The 25110-nt window shown below is 44.4% G+C and overlaps 1 protein-coding gene across 1 annotated transcript; it reads right to left on the reverse strand.

The window, feature by feature from the left end:
- Positions 1–5585: 5585 nt before the first annotated feature.
- Positions 5586–18997, reverse strand: LOC125537833 (sister chromatid cohesion protein SCC4). Its single transcript, XM_048701148.1, has 10 exons — positions 18164–18997; positions 17578–18046; positions 14830–14868; positions 9500–9621; positions 9011–9157; positions 7718–7807; positions 7496–7620; positions 6651–6856; positions 6369–6493; positions 5586–6228 (listed from the first exon to the last, which is right to left on the reverse strand). The coding sequence occupies exons 1-10, from the start codon at positions 18827–18829 to the stop codon at positions 6034–6036; spliced, it is 2184 nt and encodes a 727-aa protein (XP_048557105.1). The 5' UTR covers positions 18830–18997; the 3' UTR covers positions 5586–6033.
- Positions 18998–25110: the final 6113 nt, after the last annotated feature.

Consider the following 25110-nt stretch of genomic DNA (forward strand, 5'->3'; position numbering starts at 1 on the left):
GTCGATATCTTAATACCTAGTTCAATCTCGTTACCGGCAAGTCTCTTTACTCGTTCTATAATGCTACATCCCGTAACTAACTCATTAGCTACATTGCTTGCAAGGCTTATAGTGATGTACATTACCGAGAGGGCCCAGGGATACCTCTCCGACAATCGGAGTGACAAATCCTAATCTCGATCTATGCCAACTCAACAAACACCATCGGAGACACCTGTAGATCACCTTTATAATCACCCAGTCACGTTGTGACATTTGGTAGCACACAAAGTGTTCCTCTGGTATTCGGGAGTTGCATGATCTCATAGTCATAGGAACATGTATAAGTTATGGAGAAAGCAATAGCAACAAACTAAATGATCATCGTGCTAAGCTAACGGATGGGTCAAGTCAATCACATCATTCTCTAATAATGTGATCCCGTTAATCAAATGACAACTCATGTCTATGGTTAGGAAACATAACCATCATTGATTCAACGAGTTAGTCAAGTAGAGGTAAAGTAGTGACACTCTATTTGTCTATGTATTCACACATGTACTAAGTTTCTGGTTAATACAATTCTAGCATGAATAATAAACATTTATCATGATATAAGGAAATATAAATAACAACTTTATTATTGCCTCTAGGGCATATTTCCTTCAGATCAGCCTCTAGACCACCAGATCAGCCTCTAGACGCCTTGCTTTGTGCCCTTGATGCAAAACTCAAACAAGCACCATTGAAACAGAGGAGGGAGTGCTCTATACCAGAGTTCACGTTTTTGTAGTGGACATTTCAACGGTGCGGACTCTGTTTTGGATGCTACTATTGTGGAACAACATGTCACCTTTTCAACTAAATAAAAAAATAGAAAAAGAAAATGTGAAGCTGATAGTTACTAAAAGTTATTTTTTCTTGGCTTAAATGTTTGTTTGTCCCACCCATGTTCTCGAACAGCGACAGGAAAGGAAGGCGGGATGGGCCAATGGATGGAACACATAGCTACTCCGTTCACATTGTCGGAGCTTCATAATATTTATGTAAACAAAAATGGTTTTTTGTCCCTCCTCCAAGAAAAGGTGGCTAGGGTTTATGCCTTCCATCGGTGGCGCCGCCGATCTCCCATGTCTCCTATGACCTTAGGGCCATGGGTGCGCGGTGGATCCCGGTCCTTGCCTGCGGGAGGGCTCTGTTTTCAGGTGCTTCTTCAAGTTTTGTTAGGGTTTGTGTCCTGTTCAATAAGATGAGACGACGACGGCTTCTTGAAGATGGAATAAGGTTCTCCTCGCCTACCCCACGTCCCAATGGTCTGTCTAACATCGTCAGAGGGCGTGTGGAAGTGTGTCTCCGGAGGATCTCATGAGATTTCATCGGTCATTGTCTTTGGTGGATCCGCTCGGATCTGGTCTTTATTCGTCTTTGTTCATGTGTCTTCAGGTTGGATCCTTCCAATCTAAAATTCTCTTCATCGGCGGTGGTTGCTGTTCTGGGGCGTTGGTCCTATGGGACCTTAGCACGACGACTTCCCGACTGTCCACTACAACAAGTTGTGCCCGGCTCCGGTGAGGGAGGGGCGATGACGGCGGCGCGCCTTCGGCTCACTTCAGTGCTTGTAGTCGTCGATAGGTGGTCTGTGAATCTGGATGTAATTTTTATTATTTCTGGTGTTCGTTGTACTGCCATGATTGAAGATGAATAGGTCGACAGTTTTGCAAAAAATGGTTCAGATGTGAAATCATGACACTTGGGCCCTGGTGACAAGCAAAGCTTAGCAAAATCATGGAGCCAGCAATCTCAGAACATAAATGACAGCAGACATGAAACCCTAACAATTCTAGTAACTATTATGTAAGGGGTCTCATCCAATTTTCATCCAGGTGTGTGCCTACAGAGAAATTACTCTCACATGAGCGAAGAAATCATGATAATGATAGTAAAGAAGTTGGTCATGAATATGATGAAGATCCTTCTCTCCGGAGGCTAGATTAGCCTCTAGACCGCCAGATCAGCCTCTAGACGCCTTGCTTTGTGCCCTTGATGCAAAACTCAAACAAGCACCATGTGAAACAGAGGAGGGGGTACTCTATACCATAGTTCACGTTTTTGTAGTGGACATTTCAACAGTGTGGACTCTGTTTTGGATGCTACTATTGTGGAACAACATGTCACCTTTTCAACTAAATAAAAATTAGAAAAAGAAAAGGTGAAGCTGATAGTTACTGGAAGTTATATTTTTCTTGGCTTAAATGTTAGTTTGTCCCACCCATGTTCTCGAACGGCGACGGGAAAGGGAAGGCGAGATGGGCCAATGGATGGAACACATAGCTACTTTGTTCACATTGTCAGAGCTTCATAATATTTATGTAAACAAAAATGGTTTTTTATCCCTCCTCCAAGAAAAGGTGGCTAGGGTTTTTGCCTTCCATCGACGGCGCCGCCGATCTCCCATGTCTCTTGTGGCCTTAGGGCCATGGGTGCGCGGTGGATCCCGGCCCTTGCCGGCGGGAGGGCTCCGTTTTCAGGTGCTTCTTCAAGTTTTGTTAGGGTTTGTGTCCTGATCAAGAAGACGAGACGGCAGCGGCTTCTTGAAGATAGAATAAGGTTCTCCTCGTCTAGCCCCGTCCCAATGGTCTGTCTAGCATCGTCGGAGCGCGTGTGGAGGTGTGTCTTCGGAGGATCTCGCGAGATTTGGTCGGTGGTTGTCTTTGGTGGATCCGCTCGGATCCGGTCTTTATTCGTCTTTGTTCTGTGTCTTCGGGTTGGATCCTTCCAATCTAAAATTATCTTCATCAGCGGCGGTTGTTATTCTGGGGCGTTGGTCCTATGGGACCTTAGCACGACGACTTCCCGACTGTCTACTACAACAAGTTGTGCCCGGCTCCGGCAAGGAAGGGGCGATGACAGCGGCGCGCCTTCGGCTCGCTTCAGTGCTTGTAGTCGTCGATAGGTGGCTATGAATTTGGATGTAATTTTTATCATTTCTGGTGTTCGTTGTACTGTCATGATTGAAGATGAATAAATCGACAGTTTCCCGCAAAAAAATGGTTCAGATGTGAAATCATGGAGCCACCAATCTCAGAACATAAATGATAGTAGACATGAAACCCTAACTATTGTAGTAACTATTACGTAAGGGATCTCATCCAATTTTCATTCATGTGTGCCTACAGAGAAATTACTCTCACATGAGCGAAGAAATCGTGATAATGATAGTAAAGAAGTTGGTCATGAATATGATGAAGATCCTTCTCTCCGGAGGCCAGATCAGCCTCTAGACCTCCCCCTCCTCCCCCCCAAGAAAGACATAACAGAAGGTGGTGTCTCCCTCTCAAAGAAATATCCATCTAAACATATTTTCTTCCTCAAATATATCTTTTAGGTGATTTGAACATCTATCATTCATACAGTAAACATTTGGATACAGAGGATTGGATATAAGATTTAGAGAAGGCAGTTCTTTATAGGAAAAACCAGTTTTAGTTAGTTTTTCTGTTAAGTTGAGTCCGTACAATTCCTTGTTTGGATAGAAAAATAAGAAAACAAGATTATGCAGTTCAATAACACAGATGGGGCTTCGTCTAGCTCTTGTATCATCGCTGGCACACCTTTTCTACATGGCTACGCCAACATTGGCGCCGCAGACCAGGCTACTCGCACTAGCATGCGGGATGCCGCCATCTTGTTTTCTTGCAGGAAAATCTTCCGATTTATTCATAAAACATCATGGTGATACAAAGAACACAAGAAGTAGTAGAGATTACATCCATGTTCATAGGCCACCTAGTGACAATTATAAACACTGGAGCGAGCCGAAGGCGCGCCGCGATCATCGTTCGGCCTTCGTTGAAGCCAAACAAACATTGTTGTAGTAGACAGTCAAAAGTCATCATGCTAAGACTTCAAAGAATCAATGTAACAAAACAGCTACCATCGTCGATGAAGAGAAACATAGATTGAAAGGACCAGCATGCAGACATATGAACGCGGATGAATAAAGACTGGTTCGAAACAGATCCATCGAAGATAAAAACACAGACCGAACCCCACAAGATCAACCGGGGACACATCTCCACACGCCCTTCGAAGATGCTAGACGCGCAGTCAGGACGGGAGAAGGGGCTTGCACACGAACATGTCATTGTATACACTCGACGCCGACGGTGATGCACTACGGCTAACGTCGAAGGAGACCCAACCGAAAATGTGGTGCGCAAGCTATCCGGCGGGCGCATATGTAGACCCGAAAGCTGGGAGGGACCCCGTCAAGGCGTGCGACGACTATGTGCTACCCTAGACCGACCTGGTACATGTGTTTGTGGAGTGTGTTGTTCAATCGGCCGTCACCTCTCATGTATTTATGAGCCGACTGAATTTCTCGTACAAGAAAAGGACTCCAAATCCTGTCCAAATCCTCCCAAAATTAATCAAACCCGGAATTAGGTAGGTATGAAATAGCAGTTCGGTTTTGGGGACCCATAGACCACATGCAATCTCGGATGGAGATGCGCCCAAAAGCAAATTTATCCATTCCGGTGAGAAGAACAACTTTCATGTTGAACGTCTTTTGGTTCGAGATAATCTTAAGGGTGTTTTTGCTTGTTTTCCAATTTCTGCAGTAGAGAAAAATGTGAGTTATTGCCCGGATGTCCGGACTCCAAGTCGGGCGTTTGCCCTGGTTGTCTGGGTTCCATCCTGGATGGTTCGGCTTCAATTTTGAACCTTCTGTTGTCTGCACGTATGGGCCTTTTGTCCAACCTTTGGACGGATGATTCGGTTTCCAACCTGGACAATCCGGACATCCACTGCAGTTGGGCGTGGGTTTGGATGCAACTTTTGCATACAACCTCAGAGTGAGATAATTCAAATATCAAAACTAATCGCCTCGACGAGACGAAGATATTTCATGTGGAACACCTTTTCATCTGAGATCGTCTTGAGGCATAATTGGCCAAACAGTATTCCGGATGCCAAATCTAAGCACTCCAAGCACATCTTCCACCCCTGAGATGAGATCCGATGATGATGACCCAGATATCAAAGTTGTTCATTTTAACCATATGGAGATTCTTCATATTTGGTACATTTTATTTGAAGGCATTTTGATTACGCTTTATGCCGTGCCAAAAACTGATATCAAGAAAGGACAACACAACCATGCCATCATCATCCGAACCTATACCAGCACTGGCGCATGTGCACTGAAACGCCCTGCCGTTTGGTCAGGCGATGGCCATCAACCATATAGGTTTTCCGTAGTTATTCTGGAATCATGGTTCCACTTCCACCTATACACTTGAAACTGAACCATTCCCTTACAATTAATCTATACCTTTCTTTTTACTAATATACATGAATTTTGATTAAAAATATAAATAAAATCTAAATATGATATTATTTTATCTGTTAAAATATTTTTTAAATAGTATTTAGGATGCAGCCTTAATCAATAGCGCATGATTCATTTTTTTCATACGGGTGCCAAACCAGTGTGGACATGAACACCTCAACAAAACCAGATTGAAGACAAAACAAGCCATCTATAACCAAGCATGCGCGCCTCATCAAAACCTTGCAGGAAAAAAAGCAAAGTTCTCATCTTATGCAGAGAGACGCTTTAAGATTGACCACATTCAAACGCGTTGTGATTGTCAACAGAGATGAGATACCATGTGTTGAAATAAAGAACCTGAACCTACCTATGGGGGTTTGAGTCATGATTATAGGGTTAGGGGCCTGTGGAATTTCTCTCTTGGCGCAACGCATGATCTCTTTTGCTAGTACTCCCTCCGTTCCAAATTACTCGTCGTGGTTTTAGTTCAAATTACTCGTCGTGGAACTAAAACCACAACAAGTACAAATTTGAACTAAAACCACGACGAGTAATTTGGAAGAGGGAGTAACTGTTAACAGAAGATGAAGCTACAGCGGTGTACAATTAACTAATAATAAACTTAATAACAACAACTGAGGGACCTATAGGCTAACATGTCCAGCATGCTCTCTCTATGGGGAGCATGGCGATTCACTCCGATGGACGGCCAGCATGACTCACGACACCCGCCTCCTTGTGCTGCGCCTTACTGAGCTTGAATCAACCAGCCTTCTCACAGACGAGGGCTGGGGAGTGGACAGCCCCACTGATTCTGGGATGTCAAGGTCATCATTTGCCGGCAGGCCCGACATATCGTTATGCTTCTGGAACAAGTCATGCAGCGGCTCGACTTTGATCCTCACTTTCTCCACCTGAAACGCAATTTCAACTTCAACTCCTTGCAGAAATGTGTTCCATGTTTTTTTCGGTGACAAAAGAGTCTAATAAAATTGTCCAGACTTCCATATAACAAGACAATGGATCAAGTTCAATCAAAGCTGTGGTACCATACCAGCTCCTGGTGATAAGCGCGAGAACGAGCTTCCGCCAGCCTTCTCTGCAGATCGATCTCTTTCTTACTTCCATATTCTGAATTCTCCATTTCATTTTCCTTTTCTTCCAGTTCTCGATATAACTCTGAAAATAAGATATCAGTTGCCATCAACATCCAGCGATTCGACAAATTGACAGTCACAACAAGAATGCATACCAAGAGATTAAACAACCAGCCTACGGAAGGAAATGAAATTTTCAATCGCCTTGTGAAGAAATCAATATAACCTTGAGGACATACCTGTAAATACCGACAAGATCCAGATTTGTGTTGGGATGTCATAAAGTGTCTTAGCTAACGTCAACGATGACTTCAAGATCTCTCTGGCTTGTCCAGTGTCGTGTAACTGAAGTGCTAATGTACCTAATATTGTTAAATACTGAGAAACCAATTGGATGTTACCCAACTGTTGGTGCGCTATTCTCAAACCACTTGCAAGGCGAACCCTGCATCAGGTAGAAACATTTCATATTAACAACATAGAAATTGACTATCTGCAAACTTGCCGAGAGTTCGCTCAACATAAAAGAGGAAATGAAATGTGGCAGACACCCGTGGGAAACAAATAATGCAGAACATTAGCTACATGGTGGTATAACTTCTGTTTCTAAGTGACCATATGTTTAATGCATCGAGATCATGTGGGCTTTTAAAAAATTGAAAACAATTATATATCCAGTCACGACAGAGGGGATCTCCAATTTTGCCATTCCAATTCCAATGAACTTTAAAGTTCAAGAGGACAAATATGGAACCCTGTAAAAATATAAATATGGAATCCTAGAGGAGAAATACAAATATGAAACCCTAGAAGAAAAATCTTTTTTTATTCGGGAGTAGTGGGGAAAAAAATCATATACCCTTCCCTCCCTCTTAAATGACAGATGCGAAATAAATAAAAAATGTGAAGCAACTCTTCTTTACGTTTACGCTTTATATTCATCATTTCTATACATCACATCTATTAAAACATTTGAATTTCGTTTTTACTCATCCTAAATGTAAACTATAGTGATGCACAATACATTCATTACACTGCAGTCATTATACTAATTTTCACTACTTAGTACTATATCATATCTCACCGTGCATCTTGTGGATTATGCTGCCTCATAAGTAGAAGTCCGTAAACAAAAATGATACAGGTCTTCTCTCGTACCCCAACAAATGAGTCCATGGTTCTGTAAGCAGGACCAATCAATTCTAGCGCCTAAACAGCCAAAAAGGTGAGGCAACATTTAGTTGTATTAGCTGGCTTGATACAGAAAAAGACAGGTATGTAGGAGTGATATAAAATCCTACTTTACCTCTGAAGATGATTCCGCGTCACCCTTACAAATGTAGGAGACTGCCGCATAAACTTGGCACATAGATTGCATTGATTTGTTCTCTGTCAGCTGAAAAAAATGTACTTCTTTAATTAGAAAAGGGCTGGATAGGTTGCAATAGAACATAAGAACAATTGGCCTAATATATAAAAATCTACATTCCTTGATACATGTTTTTACTTCAGCGGACTTGGGACCCATAGAATATTGACTAAAAGATGGCTAGCTATATTATAATAGGACTGGTGGTGCCTCAGAAGGACACCTTTCGATATTTGGGGTCAATGTTGCAAAAGGATGGGGATATCGATGAAGATGTGAACCATCGAATTAAAGCCGGATGGTTGAAGTGGCGCCAAGCTTCTGGCATTCTCTGCGATAAGGGAGTGCCACAAAAGCTAAAAGGCAAGTTCTATAGGACGGCGGTTTGACCCGCAATGTTGTATGGCGCTGAGTGTTGGCCGACTAAAAGGCGACATGTGCAACAGTTAGGTGTGGCGGAGATGCGCATGCTGAGATGGATGTGTGGCCACACAAGGAAGGATCGAGTCCAAAATGATGATATACGAGATAAGAGTTGGGGTAACTCTGATTGAAGAGAAGCTGGTCCAACATCGTCTGAGATGGTTTGGGCATATTCAGCGCACGCCTCCAGAAGCTCCAGTGCATGATAATGTCAAAAGAGGCTAAGGTAGACCGAACTTGACATGGGAGGAGTCCATAAAGAGAGATCTGAAGTACTGGAGTATCACCAAAGAACTAGCCATGGACAGGGGTGCGTGGAAGCTTGCTATCCATGTGCCAGAACCATGAGTTGGTTGCGAGATCTTATGGGTTTCACCTCTAGCCTACCCCAACTTGTTTGGGACTAAAGGCTTTGTTGTTGTTGTTGTTGTTGTTGTACTGGAAACCTGATTGTAGATCACATTGTACACGTAACCAATGACCGGATGTTGTTAGCTTTTTACATCATTAATCACATGAAGCACAGTTGGAGGTGCAGCATGCAGAATCCCCACAGAATATTAATGTGTTTGGTAGCATACAAGAGGAGACTAGGAAATGCATGGCAGAGAGTATGCAAAGAAACATACTGTGGAGCATTGTTCCAAATATCGGCCAGTTAATCAGCATCTCGGTCAGTTAATCGCTACTCGGTGGGACAATAGCCCTTACTGGAAAATTCACCTATTTATCCCCACTCAGCACCCAACCGATATGGTACCAGATACCGATATCCTGAACATTGGCATATCGAGAGGAAAAAAATACCTTCGATGCTTCAAGGAAGTGGAAAGCAGCCTCGTCAAAGCAGCCAACAGAATGTGCATACTGTCCCCTTAGCATTTCAATTGTGCTCTCACAACCTTGGAGAATCGTTGGGAAACGAGTAAACCAATTTTTCATCTGTGCTAAAGCCTACAGGAACAATGACGAATTGATAATAAAGAGTTAGCTGAATAACCATAGGATATATAGATCTGATGTTTGGAAAGAAATGTATCTGGCACAATTACTGGACCTATTATACCAGACAAGATGTGCTTATATCAAACCCAATAATAAATATATAATAGCTCAACATATTGCGAGACATATTAGTTTCAGTAAACAGATTGGCAGGGATGCCCTTGAAAAAAATGGACAAGTATATTTGAAAAGCATATACATAGACGAATAACGAAGAACGGTTGCAAACTTGAAACCTTGAGCAGTCATCCTATGTATTAGTAAAAAATATGGATATGCTGTTCTATGTACCTCTTGAGCTTCAACAAATTCTGATCTCGTGAGTTCTACAGCCACATTGTTTTCGAGAAACTGAAGTAAAAGCATCAAGTACAACCCGGCCGTCCATATAGTTGAGTGTTCCAAATCTCCCTCTGAATATATAATGACAAAAAATTAAATGAGGTTAAGGTAACAGAAGTACAATACTACAGTAAAATGATAATTTCTTCTGCAGTTAATGAAGATTTTTTTTTCTGCAACAAACAACAACAACAACAAAGCCTTTAGTCCCAAACAAGTTGGGGTAGGCTCATGGATTTTGAGTCGCTTGACTAGTCACGACTAGTCGACGAGACGTAGTTCCAGGGCTGACTTAGCCTCTCGACTCGACTCCTGGGATGAGTCGAGCGACTCGCGCGACTAGTCACGACTAGTCGCGGTTTTTGGGTCGAACGACTCGAGGCAGCGCTGGATCTGGAGTACTCTCCCGCCGCCGTGCTGCTGATGATGCTGTTGTGCTGCCTCGCTGCTGCTGCTGCTGAAGCTGAAGCGGCAAGAGGAGCGGGCTGGGAGGAGGAGCGGTGGCAAGAGAGCTGCTGCGGGGGAGTTGAGAGATCCATCGCTGGGAGGAGTGGTGGACTGATGGCAAGAAGTGGCAGCAGAATGTGTGGCGGCTGTGGTGAGGGAGGAGTGTGGATTGTGGATTAGGTCACGGGAGGAGTATATAGCTACTAGATGGGCTTTTGGGCCACAGGGAAGTGCATAACTAGTGGCCCATCTCTCAGTTGGCCCTGGTTACTGCTGCTGGTGGTGTGCTCCTCCCCTCCTCCCCTGGTTGCTGCTGCTGCTGTGCACTTGTGCTCCTCCCCTGACTGCCTGCTGCTTAACTCACGTCGACTCATCGCCATGTCGACTCGTCGACCATGAGTCTAGACTAGTCACGACTAGTCTAGAGTCGCCCCTCCCGAGCGACCCGTCGACTCATCGACTCGAAAACATTGGGTAGGCTAGAGGTGAAACCCATAAGATGTCGCAACCAACTCATGGCTCTGGCACATGGATAGCAAGCTTCCACGCACCCCGCTCCATAGCTAGCTCTTTGGTGATATCCAATCCTTCAGGTCTCTCTTAAGGGACTCCACCCATGTCAAATTCGGTCTACCCCGCCCTCTCTTGACATTCTCCACACGCGTTAGCCGTCCGCTATGCACTGGAGCTTCTGGAGGCCTGCGCTGAATATGCCCAAACCAACTCAGACGATGTTGGACAAGCTTCTCTTCAATTGGTGCTACCCCAACTCTATCTCGTATATCAACATTCCGGACTCGATCCTTCCTCGTGTGGCCACACATCCATCTCAACATACGCATCTCCGCCACACCTAACTGTTGAACATGTCGCATTTTAGTCGGCCAACACTCAGCACCATACAACATTGCGGGTCGAACCGCCGTCCTGTAGAACTTGCCTTTTAGCTTTCGTGGCACCCTCTTGTCACAGAGAATGCCAGAAGCTTGGCGCCACTTCATCCATCCGGCTTTGATTCAATGGTTCACATTTTCATCAATAACCCCATCCCCCTGCAGCATTGACCCAAATATCAAAAGTTGTCCTTCCGAGGTACCACCTGGCCATCAAGGCTAACCTCCTCCTCACACCTAGTAGTACTGAAACCACACATCATGTACTCGGTTTAGGTTCTACTAAGCCTAAACCCTTCCGATTCCAAGGTTTGTCTCCATAACTCTAACTTCCTATTTACCCCGTCCGACTATCATCAACTAGCACCACATCATCCGCAAAGAGCATACACCATGGGATATCTCCTTGTATATCCCTTGTGACCTCATCCATCACCAATGCAAAAAGATAAGGGCTCAAAGCTGACCCCTGATGCAGTCCTATCTTAATCGGGAAGTCATCAATGTCGACATCACTTGTTCGAACACTTGTCACAACATTATCCTACATGTCCTTGATGAGGGTAATGTACTTTGCTGGGACTTTGTGTTTCTCCAAGGCCAACCACACGACATTCCGCGGTATCTTATCATAGGCCTTCTCCAAGTCAATGGACACCATATGCAAGTCCTTTTGCTCCCTATATCTCTCCATAAGTTGTCGTACCAAGAAAATGGCTTCCATGGTCAACCTCCCAGGCATGAAACCAAACTGATTTTTGGTCACGCTTGTCATTCTTCTTAAGCGGTTGCTCAATGACTCTCTCCCATAGCTTCATTGTATGGCTCATCAGCTTAATTCCCCGGTAATTAGTACAACTCTGAACATCCCCCTTGTTCTTGAAGATTTGGTACTAATATACTCCGTCTCCATTCTTCTGACATCTTGTTTGCCCGAAAAATGAGGTTGAAAAGCTTGGTCAGCCATACCATCGCTATGTCCCCGAGACCTTTCCACACCTCAATGGGGATACAATCAGGGCCCATCGCCTTGCCTCCTTTCATCCTTTTTAAAGCCTCCTTGACCTCAGACTCCTGGATTCGCCGCACAAAACGCATGCTGGTCTCATCAAAGGAGTTGTCCAGTTCAATGGTAGAACTCTCATTCTCCCCATTGAACAGCTTGTCGAAGTACTCCCACCATCTATGCTTAATCTCCTCGTCCTTCACCAAGAGTTAGCCTGCTCCGTCCTTGATGCATTTGACTTGGCCAATATCCCTCGTCTTCCTCTCTCGGATCTTGGCCATCTTATAGATGTCCCTTTCGCCTTCCTTCGTGCCTAACCATTGGTAGAGGTCCTCGTATGCCCGACCCCTTGCTTCACTAACAGCTCGCTTTGCGGCCTTCTTCGTCATCTTGTACTTCTCTATGTTGTCTTGTCTGCACTCCTATCCAGGTATAGGCGTCTGAAGCAATCTTTCTTCTCTTTAATCGCCTTCTGGACATCATCATTCCACCACCAGGTATCCTTATCTTCACTTCCCCTGGACACTCCAAACTCCTCCGAGGGCACCTTACGAATGCAAGTCGCCATCTTCATCCACACATTGTCTGCATCCCCCCCCCTCTTCCTCCCAAGGGCCCTCCTTAATGACCCTCTCTCTCCTTGAACACCTGAGCTACCTCCCCCTTGAGCTTCCACCACTTCGTTCTAGCGACTTTGGCACGCTTATCCCGCTGGACACGAATCCAAAAGCGGAAGTCAGCAACCACCAGCTTATGCTGGGGTACAACACTTTTTTTTCTGCGACGCACAAAATATTTACGAGTAAGTTCTTTATATACGACAGAACAATTCCCCCGGTCCCTGATGTACCACTGAACAATGACATACATGCCCCTTATTTGACATCTCCATTCAAGCAGGCGAGCATGGTGGAACATGATAATCGATGGTCCTCGATGAATAGACTACATGGCAATGGATCTCGCGATGTGTGCTACCAGTTTCCATAGAAACTCAAAAGAAACAGCTGGGTGGTTGTGCAGGATTGACAGGCCACAACAAGAAATAGTCCAAACCATAATAATAAACAGTCCAGTGGTGGATATGAGGGCTTGAGCCATATGAAGGGCCACTAACATCACTACTGTGATCGCTCTGCTGAGGGGATCCCATTTAATTTAAGTAAATGCTGGCACAAGATAAAAGGTGTGGTGAAAAATGCACAATGTTGGCATTTTAGGTTCAGGGGAAGGGCAGGCTTAGTTGAGGAGCCGAACATCAGCGAGGCTGCATGGGAGGAGTACTTGGTCAAACTCACAGTAGGGCATGATTGAAGAAGACACGTTAAAGTCAACGGCGGTGGTTGTGCAGGATTGGCAGGCCACAACAAGAAATAGTCCAAACCATAATAATAAACAGTCCAGTGGTGGATATGAGGGCTTGAGCAATATGAAGGGCCACTAACATCACTACTGTGATCGCTCCGCTGAGGGGATCCCATTTAATTTAATTAAATGCTGGCACAAGATAAAAGGTGTGGTGAAAAATGCAGAGTGTTGGCATTTTAGGTTTAGGGGAAGGACAGGCTTAGTTGAGGAGCAGAACATCAGCGAGGCTGCATGGGAGGAGTACTTGGTCAAACTCATAGTAGGGCATGATTGAAGAAGACACGTTAAAGTCAACGGTGGGGATGGTGAAGAGCAAAGAATGGCACAGTTGTCATGACGCTTCACCATGTGCACACCATGGCAAGCTCCAGCTTGCCCCTTCTTGATGACCGGCGGGCAGTTGTAGCTAGGGCAGCACCTGGTGCCGGCAAAGAAGTTGGAGGCAAAATTGTCTGAAAAGATTACTCATCTAGGCACTTAGCGCCACCCATGGCCATCAAATTGGGTGGTCTTGGTGCAAACAAGCATAAGGTTATGATGTGGTGCAGATTTGGTGCTTCAATGGGAGCCCAGCGCTGAGAGCAACAGTACAAGGGTGGAAAAAGAAGATGAGGATAAAGAGAGATATCACGGAAAAATATAACATGAGAAATTTAATGGAGTAGCAATGGAAGAAACGGGTAAGGTTTTGCTACAGTTGTTGCATATAAGGGAGAGATCATTGTTCAGAGCAGATCAGGGAAGTATTCACTGACATATAGATATTCCGAAGATTGAATTCATTAAAGCAGCCCAGCGAGTTAGAGAAATGTCTGGTATGAAGTAGTTCACACCAAATTCAAAATTAATGGCCCATGACTGGTATGGATGATTTAGTTGGCAGGGGCAAAGATTGACAAGCTAGGAGCTACAAATTCCGTTTTCTTAAAAGAAAAGAAAAAAGGAAGAAAGGACAAAAAAAAGAAGAACATATGACCACATGAGAAAGGGTTAAACATATCACAATTGATTTAGTCTGCATAGGATTGCCACATTGGAACTCCAGCAGGATAAGGTATCATGCATATCCAGCACATAAGACAACAAGAACCGTGACAACTCACAGTATCAGCTCAACTTAAGATTGTTTCTGAAAGGCGTGATTTTTAGAATGACCGTCACGATTTGGTAAAAGTTACGTAGTAGATCAAAGATGAGGCAGATAAATGGGAAGAAGCAAGGGCTGGGAGTTTGTTTTTTGAGCCACTGTAGGAGCAGCCTCCTAGGCTTAGTGTTCTTTTTCGGGATTGACATTTGACTTCCATTATCATGTCTCGCCATTTTGGTCAGATGTTCTTGCATCTAAACTGCTTTTCCAGCTTCATGGAAAGATATGAAAGGCTCTTGCATATTCTCAAGAAAAATTTGAGCTTATGTTGCTTAACCAAACAAAGGAAAAAGTGTGTGGACTGTGGAACTACATAGTAACCAGGGTCATGCATTAAGTGTCAGCTCTAAAATATGGTTGTACACAATAAAATTTGTAAAGAGTTGTCATAGAAAATAACTGAAGTTATTATCAGTACCTGTCACACCATCGACGATCCCAAGCTTCGAGAGTTCCTCTGTGAAACAATGTGAATGCCCAGTAAATTATAGATATACACAAGTTTCTATATATTTCAGCTTTAACATAGACACAATATATATATGATCATGTTTAAAATATCCAAGAAAAAATGCATGGTGAAAGGTTACTGTTAGCTTATGCAAGGTTGACATGTATCAATGCATTTACTGCCCTTGATTACTCAACAGGTGGTACATGCGGGTCGAGGTTACTCCTTGCAAATTCCGGTGATGGATTGAAGGTGTACTATGTTTGATGTTTCATGAGGCATACATGGACAATAAATCTGGTACGCAGGGAGCTAATGTAAATTTGGACGCTGTGGTGCTGATCAATTGAGGTTTTTTTTTACAAAATCACGCCAGGTTTAATTTTGAAAGGCGGCGACAGCTATGTTATCAAATGCATATAATCAGCACGTAGAAAGTAGAAAAGATACACTATATAACCTTGAAATCTTGCCGAGTTTAAATTACAACCTTCAACTACTAAACCATTTATTTTTGACCCCAAACTATGAAACCCATTCACCCCCTCTCTCACTCATCTCTCAAGTGACTTTCTCTTCTCTTAAGCACGACTTTAACTATATTGTCACTCTCCCCAACTCAAGCCTGCCTGTCATCTTTTCAATCTCGCAACCTGCATCATATCCTGGAAGATATTCACTGTTGCCTTGGATAATCTTGTGGCTGCAGGGTTAGAGATTTGGGCTAGCTTGGGTTGGGGAAAGTAAGAAGAGAAATGGCCATGGGAGACAGAAGAGAGATAGGGCCACGGCTGTCGTGGATTAGTTGTGCCAGCTGTCCACCATGTGGAATCTGAATCAGCACAAAGCCACCTGAGATTGGACCAAGGGGCTAAACTGAATGGATTTTCATATTTTGGCGTTACAAATAAATTGCTTACAAGTCTAAGGATGTACCGTGAACTTTGGCAAGAGTTGAAGGTTGTAAAGTGGACTTTATTATAAAAAGTAAAACATGATTTCATTGTTTTGTGAAACACTTGTTTAATGTAAGACCTAATGGTGTAGATTTTCTATAGCTGGGTTTGGGATAAAAATAAATGGCTTAGGAATTGAAGGTTGTAACGTGAACTTCGGCAAGGGTTAAAAGGTTGCAAAGTGGACTTTATTAAAATGTAAAACAAGATTTCATTATTTTGTGTAACACTTGTTTAGTAAAGCCTAAAATAATCATCCAATAAAGTTAAAAATCAAAATATTCAATTTAACGTCAAAGACTCATTTCCCGTCATTTTCAGTCTTTCCGCTTAACTACATCATGTATCTCAAACCCACCATTTGCATCAACATGGCCACTCCCATTTATATATGCCTCTCATCCATTTATGTCACAACATTCACATTGGCACCTTCATGGAGTTTGCTTCAACAAGAAAAATGGCCATGGAATATTGTGAAACCCAAGGGTCAGCTGTAACATCCCACCTCTCACCCAGACCAGCAGTCGTTACTCATAGCAAGATCTAGACTGGCCTCACAGACCAACACTCCACACATTGTCCTCACTCGTGCGCAACGGGGAAGAACTTCCCGGACGGTCACACATCCCCAAATTGCTCCAAGCCAAGCACACTTAACCAGAGGTTATTGGAGATGCGCTCCCGGAAAAGAAGGTGCACCTTGTTGATATGAGCAGAAAGAAGGTGCACCTTGTTGATATGAGCAGTCTATCATTCCTTCTAAGCTAGGATGTCACATCAGCCAAGTAGCATCTGATGAAACCAAACATCCTCCTAAGTTGGCTGAAGATCTTACCAGATCATGATAAATGGTACTGATCAATCTCAAGTTGTCAAACAAAAATTAAAACCACCACCTTGTAAGGGTTGTTGTTAAGCAAAAGGGAAAGTTCACACTTCTCATATGAGCATTGCTGTCACTGCATTCTTGCCATAGACATGTATCAAGAAATGCTGAAAATATTCTGGAATGGACAACCTTTATAGATTTGTTGCTCATATGAACGAACAATAAAACAAACTTATCATTGATATGTTCCCTCTCGTTGAGATGAACAGCATCGTTGCATTTCAAAGGGGAGAGTGGAAGTGGGATAACTTGGAACATGAGAGGATAGCACACAAAATTACTACTAGCGATAATGTGTTCTCCACAGGAAACGAGGAAGTGAATGGGCCAAAAATGAAGAAGATTCTATCTGGTTCACAAGGATAAGCAGAGCGATAATGATAATGAATAGGGAAGCCCTTGTAGTACGAAAAAAGCATCCACAAAAAGACAGTTGTGAGATTACTAGAATGGCAGTTAATTATATCAAATACTGAAATTAATAAAACCACACAAACACCTCACAAAATAAACCCTAGAAGGCAATACAATTGTAACCCTCACAGTATTGACGGTTGGGTTTAATAAGCACCTCCCTGTAAAGCAGGACCTCAGTACCCGTCAAGGACCATGACTTGGTAAAAAAATGGCTACTATTTGATACCCATGGTTGTAAACTAGCTGGGCCTGCTATCTTGAATCGTATAACATGTGTAGTTAGCTATAAGCATATCATCTTCAGAAGCAATACTTCAAATAAGTTACTCCCTCCGTTCACTTTTATAAGTCGTTTTAGACAACTGAAAATGAGCTACTTTGCACCCTGTCTGAAATGTCTTCAAGGCCTTATAAAAGTGAACAAAGGGAGTAGCATTCAACGGCACATACCATGGATGAGCTGTAGTCCTGAATGTATTCTCTTTCCACACTCCTTAAATATGCCTTTTGGCCGACTGACCATCACAACCATGAGATCCACCAGCACAAACACCGCAGTCCGTGGGAGCCACTCTCCGTGCATCGGCGGTGGTGCCAACAGTAACTTGTCCCCATAATCTAACACATCTTTCAATGTGTCATACCCGCACAACGCTTGCAGCTGAGCTCTCAACTGCCCCTGCTTATGCGCTAGAGCCACCCTCTCCCTCTCCTTCAACATGGTCTGCGCTAGCGTTCCCTCTACTGCACTGAGTTCAGTACCAAGCTCTTTAATATGGCGTCCCCTCTCCATCTCGCTCTTAACAGCGGTGTCCAGCCTCTCCACATGCTTCGAGGCAGCCTTGTAGTCACAGACCCTGAGCAGGTAGAAAGTCTGCAGCAGCTCCGTGTAGAAGAACAGCCCAACCCAATGCTCCTTCTGCATCCAATAAGCATAAGATGGCATGCAACAAAACACAAAGTTTATATCTCTTCGCTGCTACAGACAGCATAAAAATGAAGAGGTGAAGAAAAAAAAAAGCTAACTTGAGTTTACCTGCTCGGCCGTGAGCGCATCCCAGAGCTGGGAGACGCGCGCGACGGCGTCTTCAACGGCGGCGTTGTCCTCCCAGCAGAGTAGGTGGACGTGGAGAGCGGTGGCAGCGAAGAATAGGTCGAGCTGGGGGCTGTCGAGATCGGCAGCGGCAGCAGCCCCGGCAGACAGAGTAGTGAGAGCAGATGCGGCGTCCCCGTCGACTACGAGTGCGGAGGCGAGCTGCGCCTGGAAGTTACTGGTCCAGAGGAGGGCCGGGCCAGAGGGGAGAAGCCCCGAGGCGGAGGCGGAGGCGAGGAGGCTGAGGCCGCGGCGGAGCGCGTGCTTCTGCGACGGAACGGCGCCGAGGAGGCCGTAGACGTTGGCGAGAAGGGAGTGCGCGAGCAGCTTGAGGCGCGGCGGCGCGGAGGGGAGCGGGTTGAGGACCAGCAGCGCGCGCTCAAGGTGGGCCTTGGCGTTGGCGAGCCCCTTTGAGCGGGCGAGCAGCAGGCCGGCGAGGCGCATCCGCGCGCGGGCCTCGGCGAGCGGGAGGAGCGAGGCGGCGTGGGGCGGGCTGAGCGCCGACTCCAGGCAGGAGGTGGCGGTGGTGAAGTCGCGGCGGCGCTCGGCCTCCTCCGCCAACGCGAGGAGCCCATCCGCCGCCGACATGGACGGCCCGGCGGACGGCATGACCTAGGGCGCGGTGAGCGGCAACGGCATGGAGATTTGGGGGAATCGGGGTGGGGGAGCGTGGGCTGGAAGGAGGTGGGGGAGGAAGGAAGGACTAGGACTGGGTTCGGCCGCCGGTTTCAACGGGCTCGTCTTTGTGTGTTGTGCTCGGTCGCTGTTCACGTCGCCGAACGGGGAAATGGTCCGGCAGGTCCTGCTGCTGCCGCTGGTTTTTTTTAAGGAGAACTGTTGCCGCTTTATTTAAAGAACAAAGCTCGGAATTTCATCCGAGATAACATCCAACACGAAGTCTGGGGAGCCCCAACCACACCTTACAAAGTTCATCACCTACACCTACTTTATGAACGGCAATATTCGCAGACCTTCGAACCCACGACACTCTAGACTCAGAAAAAGAATTTAACAAAGTTTTAATTTCCTGCACCCAAGGACCAGCCGCCGACAGCTCTTTTGGTGAGTGATTCAACATCTTCACCACTCCTTGACAGTCAAGCTCCATATGAATCTTCTCCGCGTTGATCTCCCTAGCCACGCTTAGAGCTTGCTTACACGACAAGATTTCCGCTGCCTCTGGATCATTGATATGAGGGAAGTGATGACACATTCCCGCCCTGAAGGCCTTATAATGATCTCTCAGTACCGCGCCTTCCTCTCCCTTATCTCTTTGCTCAGAAACCGCACCGTCCGAATTGATCTTGATCCATCCCTCCTCCGGCGGCTCCCATTTTTGCATTACTCGTTCTGCAGCGCCCTTGATCTTTGCTGGATGGATCTCCTTCCATTCCCGCAAGAACGAGTGTACAGACTGGACCACTTCTAGCGGTGCACTAATCCTTTTGCCGTCTCTCGCTTCATTACGGGCTAGCCAAAGCCCGTACACTGCCTGCACCATCGCCTCTTTTTCCTCGTCTGGCGCTTCCGCCAACCAGCCCAGTAGCCAGCTTGCTAAGTTCGTATGCGCCTCCATGTGATATGGCGGTATGGGTACCGCCACCCCTTTCTCTGAATTCAGCAGTTGCCAAAACAACACGAGTGTTGACAGCCCCAAAAGCGATGGTATATTGTTTCTTCTCTCCCACAGGCTACACAGAAGACATCGGGTTTAATCCTACGGCGGTGTAGCTCCGAGCCAACTGCTAGTCCGTTCCAGATCAATCTCCACATATGAATCTTAGCCTTCCCCGGTGCATTCGTATCCCACGGCGACAAGTACCCCTTATGCATATTCACCGTGCTTGAGGGACCCTGCTGTCCCGATCGTGCACTCTTTCTGGCCATGTTGAAGTGGTAAGCCGACCGCACTGTAAAGGAGCCATTCCTCGTATAATTCCAGGCTAGATAATCCTCCGTTCCAGGGCCCCCAACCGCTAACCTTCTGATGTCTGCTGCGTCGTCGGCTAAGAACATGCGGTGGACCAGTTCAAGATTCCAGCTCCTACCATCCGGTGATAGCAGGTCTGCAACTTTAGTTACACCATTTATGAACACCTGGCCCAACGGTCTCAAGGACCACTCCTAGTAATCCATTTTTCATGGTGAATATTAATACTTGAGCCATCTCCAATGCGCCACACTAATCCTTCACGTAATAGATCTCGTCCATGCAAAATGCTCCTGAAAGTGAAGGATGACGCCGCCGGACACGAGGCTGTCAATATGGAGTCATTCTTGAAATATTTTGCCTTCAGAACTCTTGCACACAAAGATGATGGGTACTGCAAGATTCGCCATGCTTGTTTGGCAAGGAGTGCCTGATTGAAAGCCTCCGGGTCTCTAAACCCCATGCCTCCGCTCCGTTTTGAAGCACACATTTTCTGCCAAGAAATCCAGTGCACTTTCCGCTCGCCATTTCTTGCACCCCACCAGAATTTTGCAGAGATAGAGGACAGATTTCGGCACATTTTCTTTGTGAGGTGGAAACAACTCATGGTGAACATCGGAACAGCTTGGAGTCCTGATTTAATGAGAACTTCTCTTGCCTTCTTAGACAGCCCCTGCCCCTTCCAACCACTTACTTTGCCTTTCGAACTCTCCATGACGTACGAGAAAGACCCCTTTTTGGATCTTCCAACCAGTGTTGGGAGACCAAGGTACTTCTCGTTAAGCGCTTCAGAATGAACCCCAAGGGCAGATTTGAGCTCATCCTTGGTCGGCTCTTGACACCCTTTGCCAAAAATGATTGATGATTTCTGCAAATTTACTCGCTGACCGGACGCCTCCTCATATGTGCCTAGGATTTCCTTAAGCGTCCGCATACTCTCCCTTGATCCTTTCATGAAAACAATATTTTCAATATCACGAACTTCTTGCTGGAACCCTGTTGTTACTGCCCTCGTTTTGGCATCCAGCAGCTGAGCCTTAAGATGTTTGTTTTTGTATAGAGCCGGCCATCTTGCCCAGTTTTTGCCATACCGCCGTGAGTCCTTGGCCTCCCACGTTCGCAGCCTCCTAGGCTTCAGCAATCATCTCCTCATACTGATCATGTCGGGTCCATGCCTCTTCAAACCTGAATGGCTTCTGCTCACCTGACGCGCGGTTTGGAGCCGTCTTCAACACACGAACCAATAGGGCTTGGTGGTCTGACTCCTCACACAAAATGTGTTCAACTGAAGTCTCTGGAAAAAGATTAAGAAAACTATCATTGCATGTAGCTCTATCCAGCCGCACCTGGATGTTCTCCATCCCATCTCTCTTGTTATCCCAAGTATATGGGTAACCCGAAAAGCTCAAATCAGCTAGACCGCAGTCGGCTAGACAATCGTGGAAGTCCTCCATCTATGCAAAGCTTCGTGGGTTGCCCCCAATTTGGTCAGATTGGAATAAAGCCTCGTTAAAATCCCCCACATAAAGCCACGGCAGATCATCTTGCGCCCTAAGATAACGGATAGCATCCTAAGATTTTTTCCGCTATTCCGTTCGGGTTCCCCATAGAATCCAGTGATTCTGCAAGTCTTACCCTCAAATGCAATTTCTGCATCCATAAAATATTGGCACCATGGCCGCACCTTAACAAGAATATGCTCTCTCCACCATAATGCAAGACCTCCACTCCTTCCCTTACAATCCACCGCTACACCACTCTGGAACCCCAAGCTCCACATCAACTTCTCCATAGCCCTCGCGGACTTTTTAGTCTCACTAAGAAAAACCACCTCTGCATTGTAGGACCGTATCAGGTCTCGTAATTCGCCAACCGTCGAGTCCAACCCCAAGCCTCGACAGTTCCAGGCTAAGAGATTCATTGCTCTGGACAGCCGCTGGTTGCAACACGTGACGCTGCTCGCGTGTGAAACCGGAAAGAAAGGGGCAAATTCCGGTCGTGCCACCACTAATTTTTCTTTCACTAGTAAACGTACACGTGCAATGCACGTACTAACTAATACTCCATATATATTTAGTCAAACATATTTCAAACATAAAAATTTAAATTGTTGCATGTGGTGAAACAACATAGCTCCGTGTCAAAATGCAAAAAAGAAAAACTAATTTCAAACATCATACTCCAATAATGGGAACAATCCAAAGTTGCCAATTGAATGGTGTTCATCTCTTGATCAAACAGTGTCACCTTCCATAAGATTTACATTGCAAACTTGGTAGACAAATAAAAGAAATCAATATCACAAGGGATCAATCTTCAGAACAATTAAATCTTCATCATAAAAAAACACTTAAATCTTGTTCGGCTCTATGGACCACTGTAGTGAAGCGGCAAATTGTAGATAATACAACAACCGTATCATTTTTTCTGATGGCAAAAGAGCAACCTATTATTATCATCATCCAGAGTGTTTGCAATGTCAGATGGTTAAGGACGAACAACATTACAACATTGGCAAGCTGACCTCAGGGTGATCCATCTTTTTTCATGCCCATATTGGTCATTTTCACTACACAGGAAGTATATTGGATTCATTCGCGCAAAAAAAAGTCTATTGGATTTCTGAAGAGCAAACACAACAATTACTTCATCTTCACAGGGCCACTGGGTCCTCAAATAATACAACTTATACCCTGGCATCTTTTCTTTTATACTCCCTCCATCTTAAAATGTAAGACATTTTTGAACACTATAAAACATCTTACATTTCGACACAGAGGGAGTAAGGGAGTATCTCTTATGCAGCTACGCTACCAGTTCAGTCTAACTAAATCTGGTCAATTACACAATATGTAAAATATGGCAAAAGGAGCACATACCTTCAGATATTTGCGAGCCAGCTTCAGCCACTAATCTCACCAAGACTGCTTATCATGTGCACCTGCAGCATTTTTCTATATAACAAAAAGTTTTAGAAGACCATGAGATTAGGCATTTCAACCAATTCACTTAGAAACATAGTGAGTTTGTAGCTAATATAGCTTGATGGATTTGTGCAGCCAGTATCGATGGCACGCCTTGTATACTATGCCTAAGAAAATAACCACAAAACATCTAATTATGCCTTTTTTAGAAAAGGAGGATGACCACTTTATTAACTATTCATGCAACCACTTTATTAACTATTCACAGAGAACTTACAAAGTAATACATCAATATGTCTGAAGCCGTCATCTTGGCAACATCCGTCGCTACTCATATCCATTGATGAAGGGGTGCAGAAAGTATGGGCCGAATACCTAGACCTCTCACCTAAGCAAATATTCATGTGAAAATAGAAGTTTTGAAAACCGTAAAACCATAGGACAGACAAACTGTACCAAGACTAAGCCAATTAACTATTTTTCATCATCATCACTCCAAAAGCCTCGGTTCTTTCCACTTTCCTTAGTTCTTGTGAATTTATGATCAATGCATAATGATCATAATTTGGTGCACATGATAATGACATTCTACCATGATATAATAAAAATAATACCCCAGCATGAAACTAACCTTATCGTGGTCATGTCACTTGTCCACCAGTTGTAGCCTCATTCTTTTCCTATAGCTAAAATCCTGGCCTCCAAGTCCACTACATGCTTGCACCATAGCACCATCCACAAGCTATCGTGCTCCTTCCATTGCGAGGAAACATGAGAAAAATATAAGGAATGAACCAAGGGAAGTTTAGTTCAACATCCTCTTTCTAACCTTTTCGAAAGAAAACATCCTCTTCCTAATGCAATCAGTAGCCTCAAAAGAGGACCAGCCTATAACAGGAATAATAACTATGAATGCATAAAAACAAATCCCCTTTGTCAATAAACAGTTTGTCTGTTTATCATGGTAGTTCTGCAAACTGAAGTAAGCCCCTCTACAACAAAACTAAGCATTAATAGTTCAACTTGCAAACTGAAGTAAGCCCCTCTACAACAAAACTAAGCATTAATAGTTCAACTTGCAAACTGAAGATGTTGACCCATCAACCTAATCCATCACCAGGCTAGAATATTAATTACCAAAAATCATGAACTAAATAGATTTGGTAACATCATAATTTTCTTAACTCTATCTGAACACTTAAAATATTGTAGGAATAACTCATGTGCTCTTTGTATCGCTAGATATATTCGAAGTAAATAAAACCCAACCCAAAAGAAACGGAAGCTCTTGGCCCATCATTCTGACTTATAAAGCAAGGCTGACATAAACAACCATGATGTTTAGGCTAAGCATTCATAAAAATGGTGTACAATACTGAAGGTCTTGACATTCAGCATAAATAACAGTGTCGATTGAAGGTGTAGAGATGACAAGTACGCAAGGAAGACATCATTTAGGTACAATGATGACAAGCATGAGTAGTCACTATATGTGCTAATCTAGACTGCAAATTTACAACTATTACATGAGAAGATAATAACTGGTAAAAAATGTTAGGCCACAAATGAAGGCTTCTGCCATGTTCACATGAACAATCTGGCAACACCAAATCCCAGCAATTTCATTAACTATTCAAAGGTTGCATTCAGATAAGCAACTCAACCAAATAGAATTCCATACCCATTAATTCAGCCTCTGGAAAAAAATGTTAGATCACGGATAAAGTTCCAAAACAATTTTAGCTAAGTAATCATCATAATTATTTTGTGAGCCTAGCCTTAGCCTAACCTAGCTTGAGCTTCTGGTTTTGCAATGCAGTATATAAAAAATAACCAAGATGAGAGATCCCAGTATCTAGAGCCATTATTTACTAAAGTGAAGGTATGACTGAATGATTCAGTTTCAGAGGAATTATTTCTAGAGCCCCAAGATAGTTAGCACAACGGATTCTATTCTACGCCAGGGAACTATGAATGATCCAGTAATTTATTGTAGTCTTGTTAGTCTCTTAGTATTGTCTAATCCTCGACAAAAA

This window comes from Triticum urartu, chromosome 2 (genome assembly GCF_003073215.2).
Source record: "Triticum urartu cultivar G1812 chromosome 2, Tu2.1, whole genome shotgun sequence".
Lineage (NCBI taxonomy): Eukaryota > Viridiplantae > Streptophyta > Magnoliopsida > Poales > Poaceae > Triticum > Triticum urartu.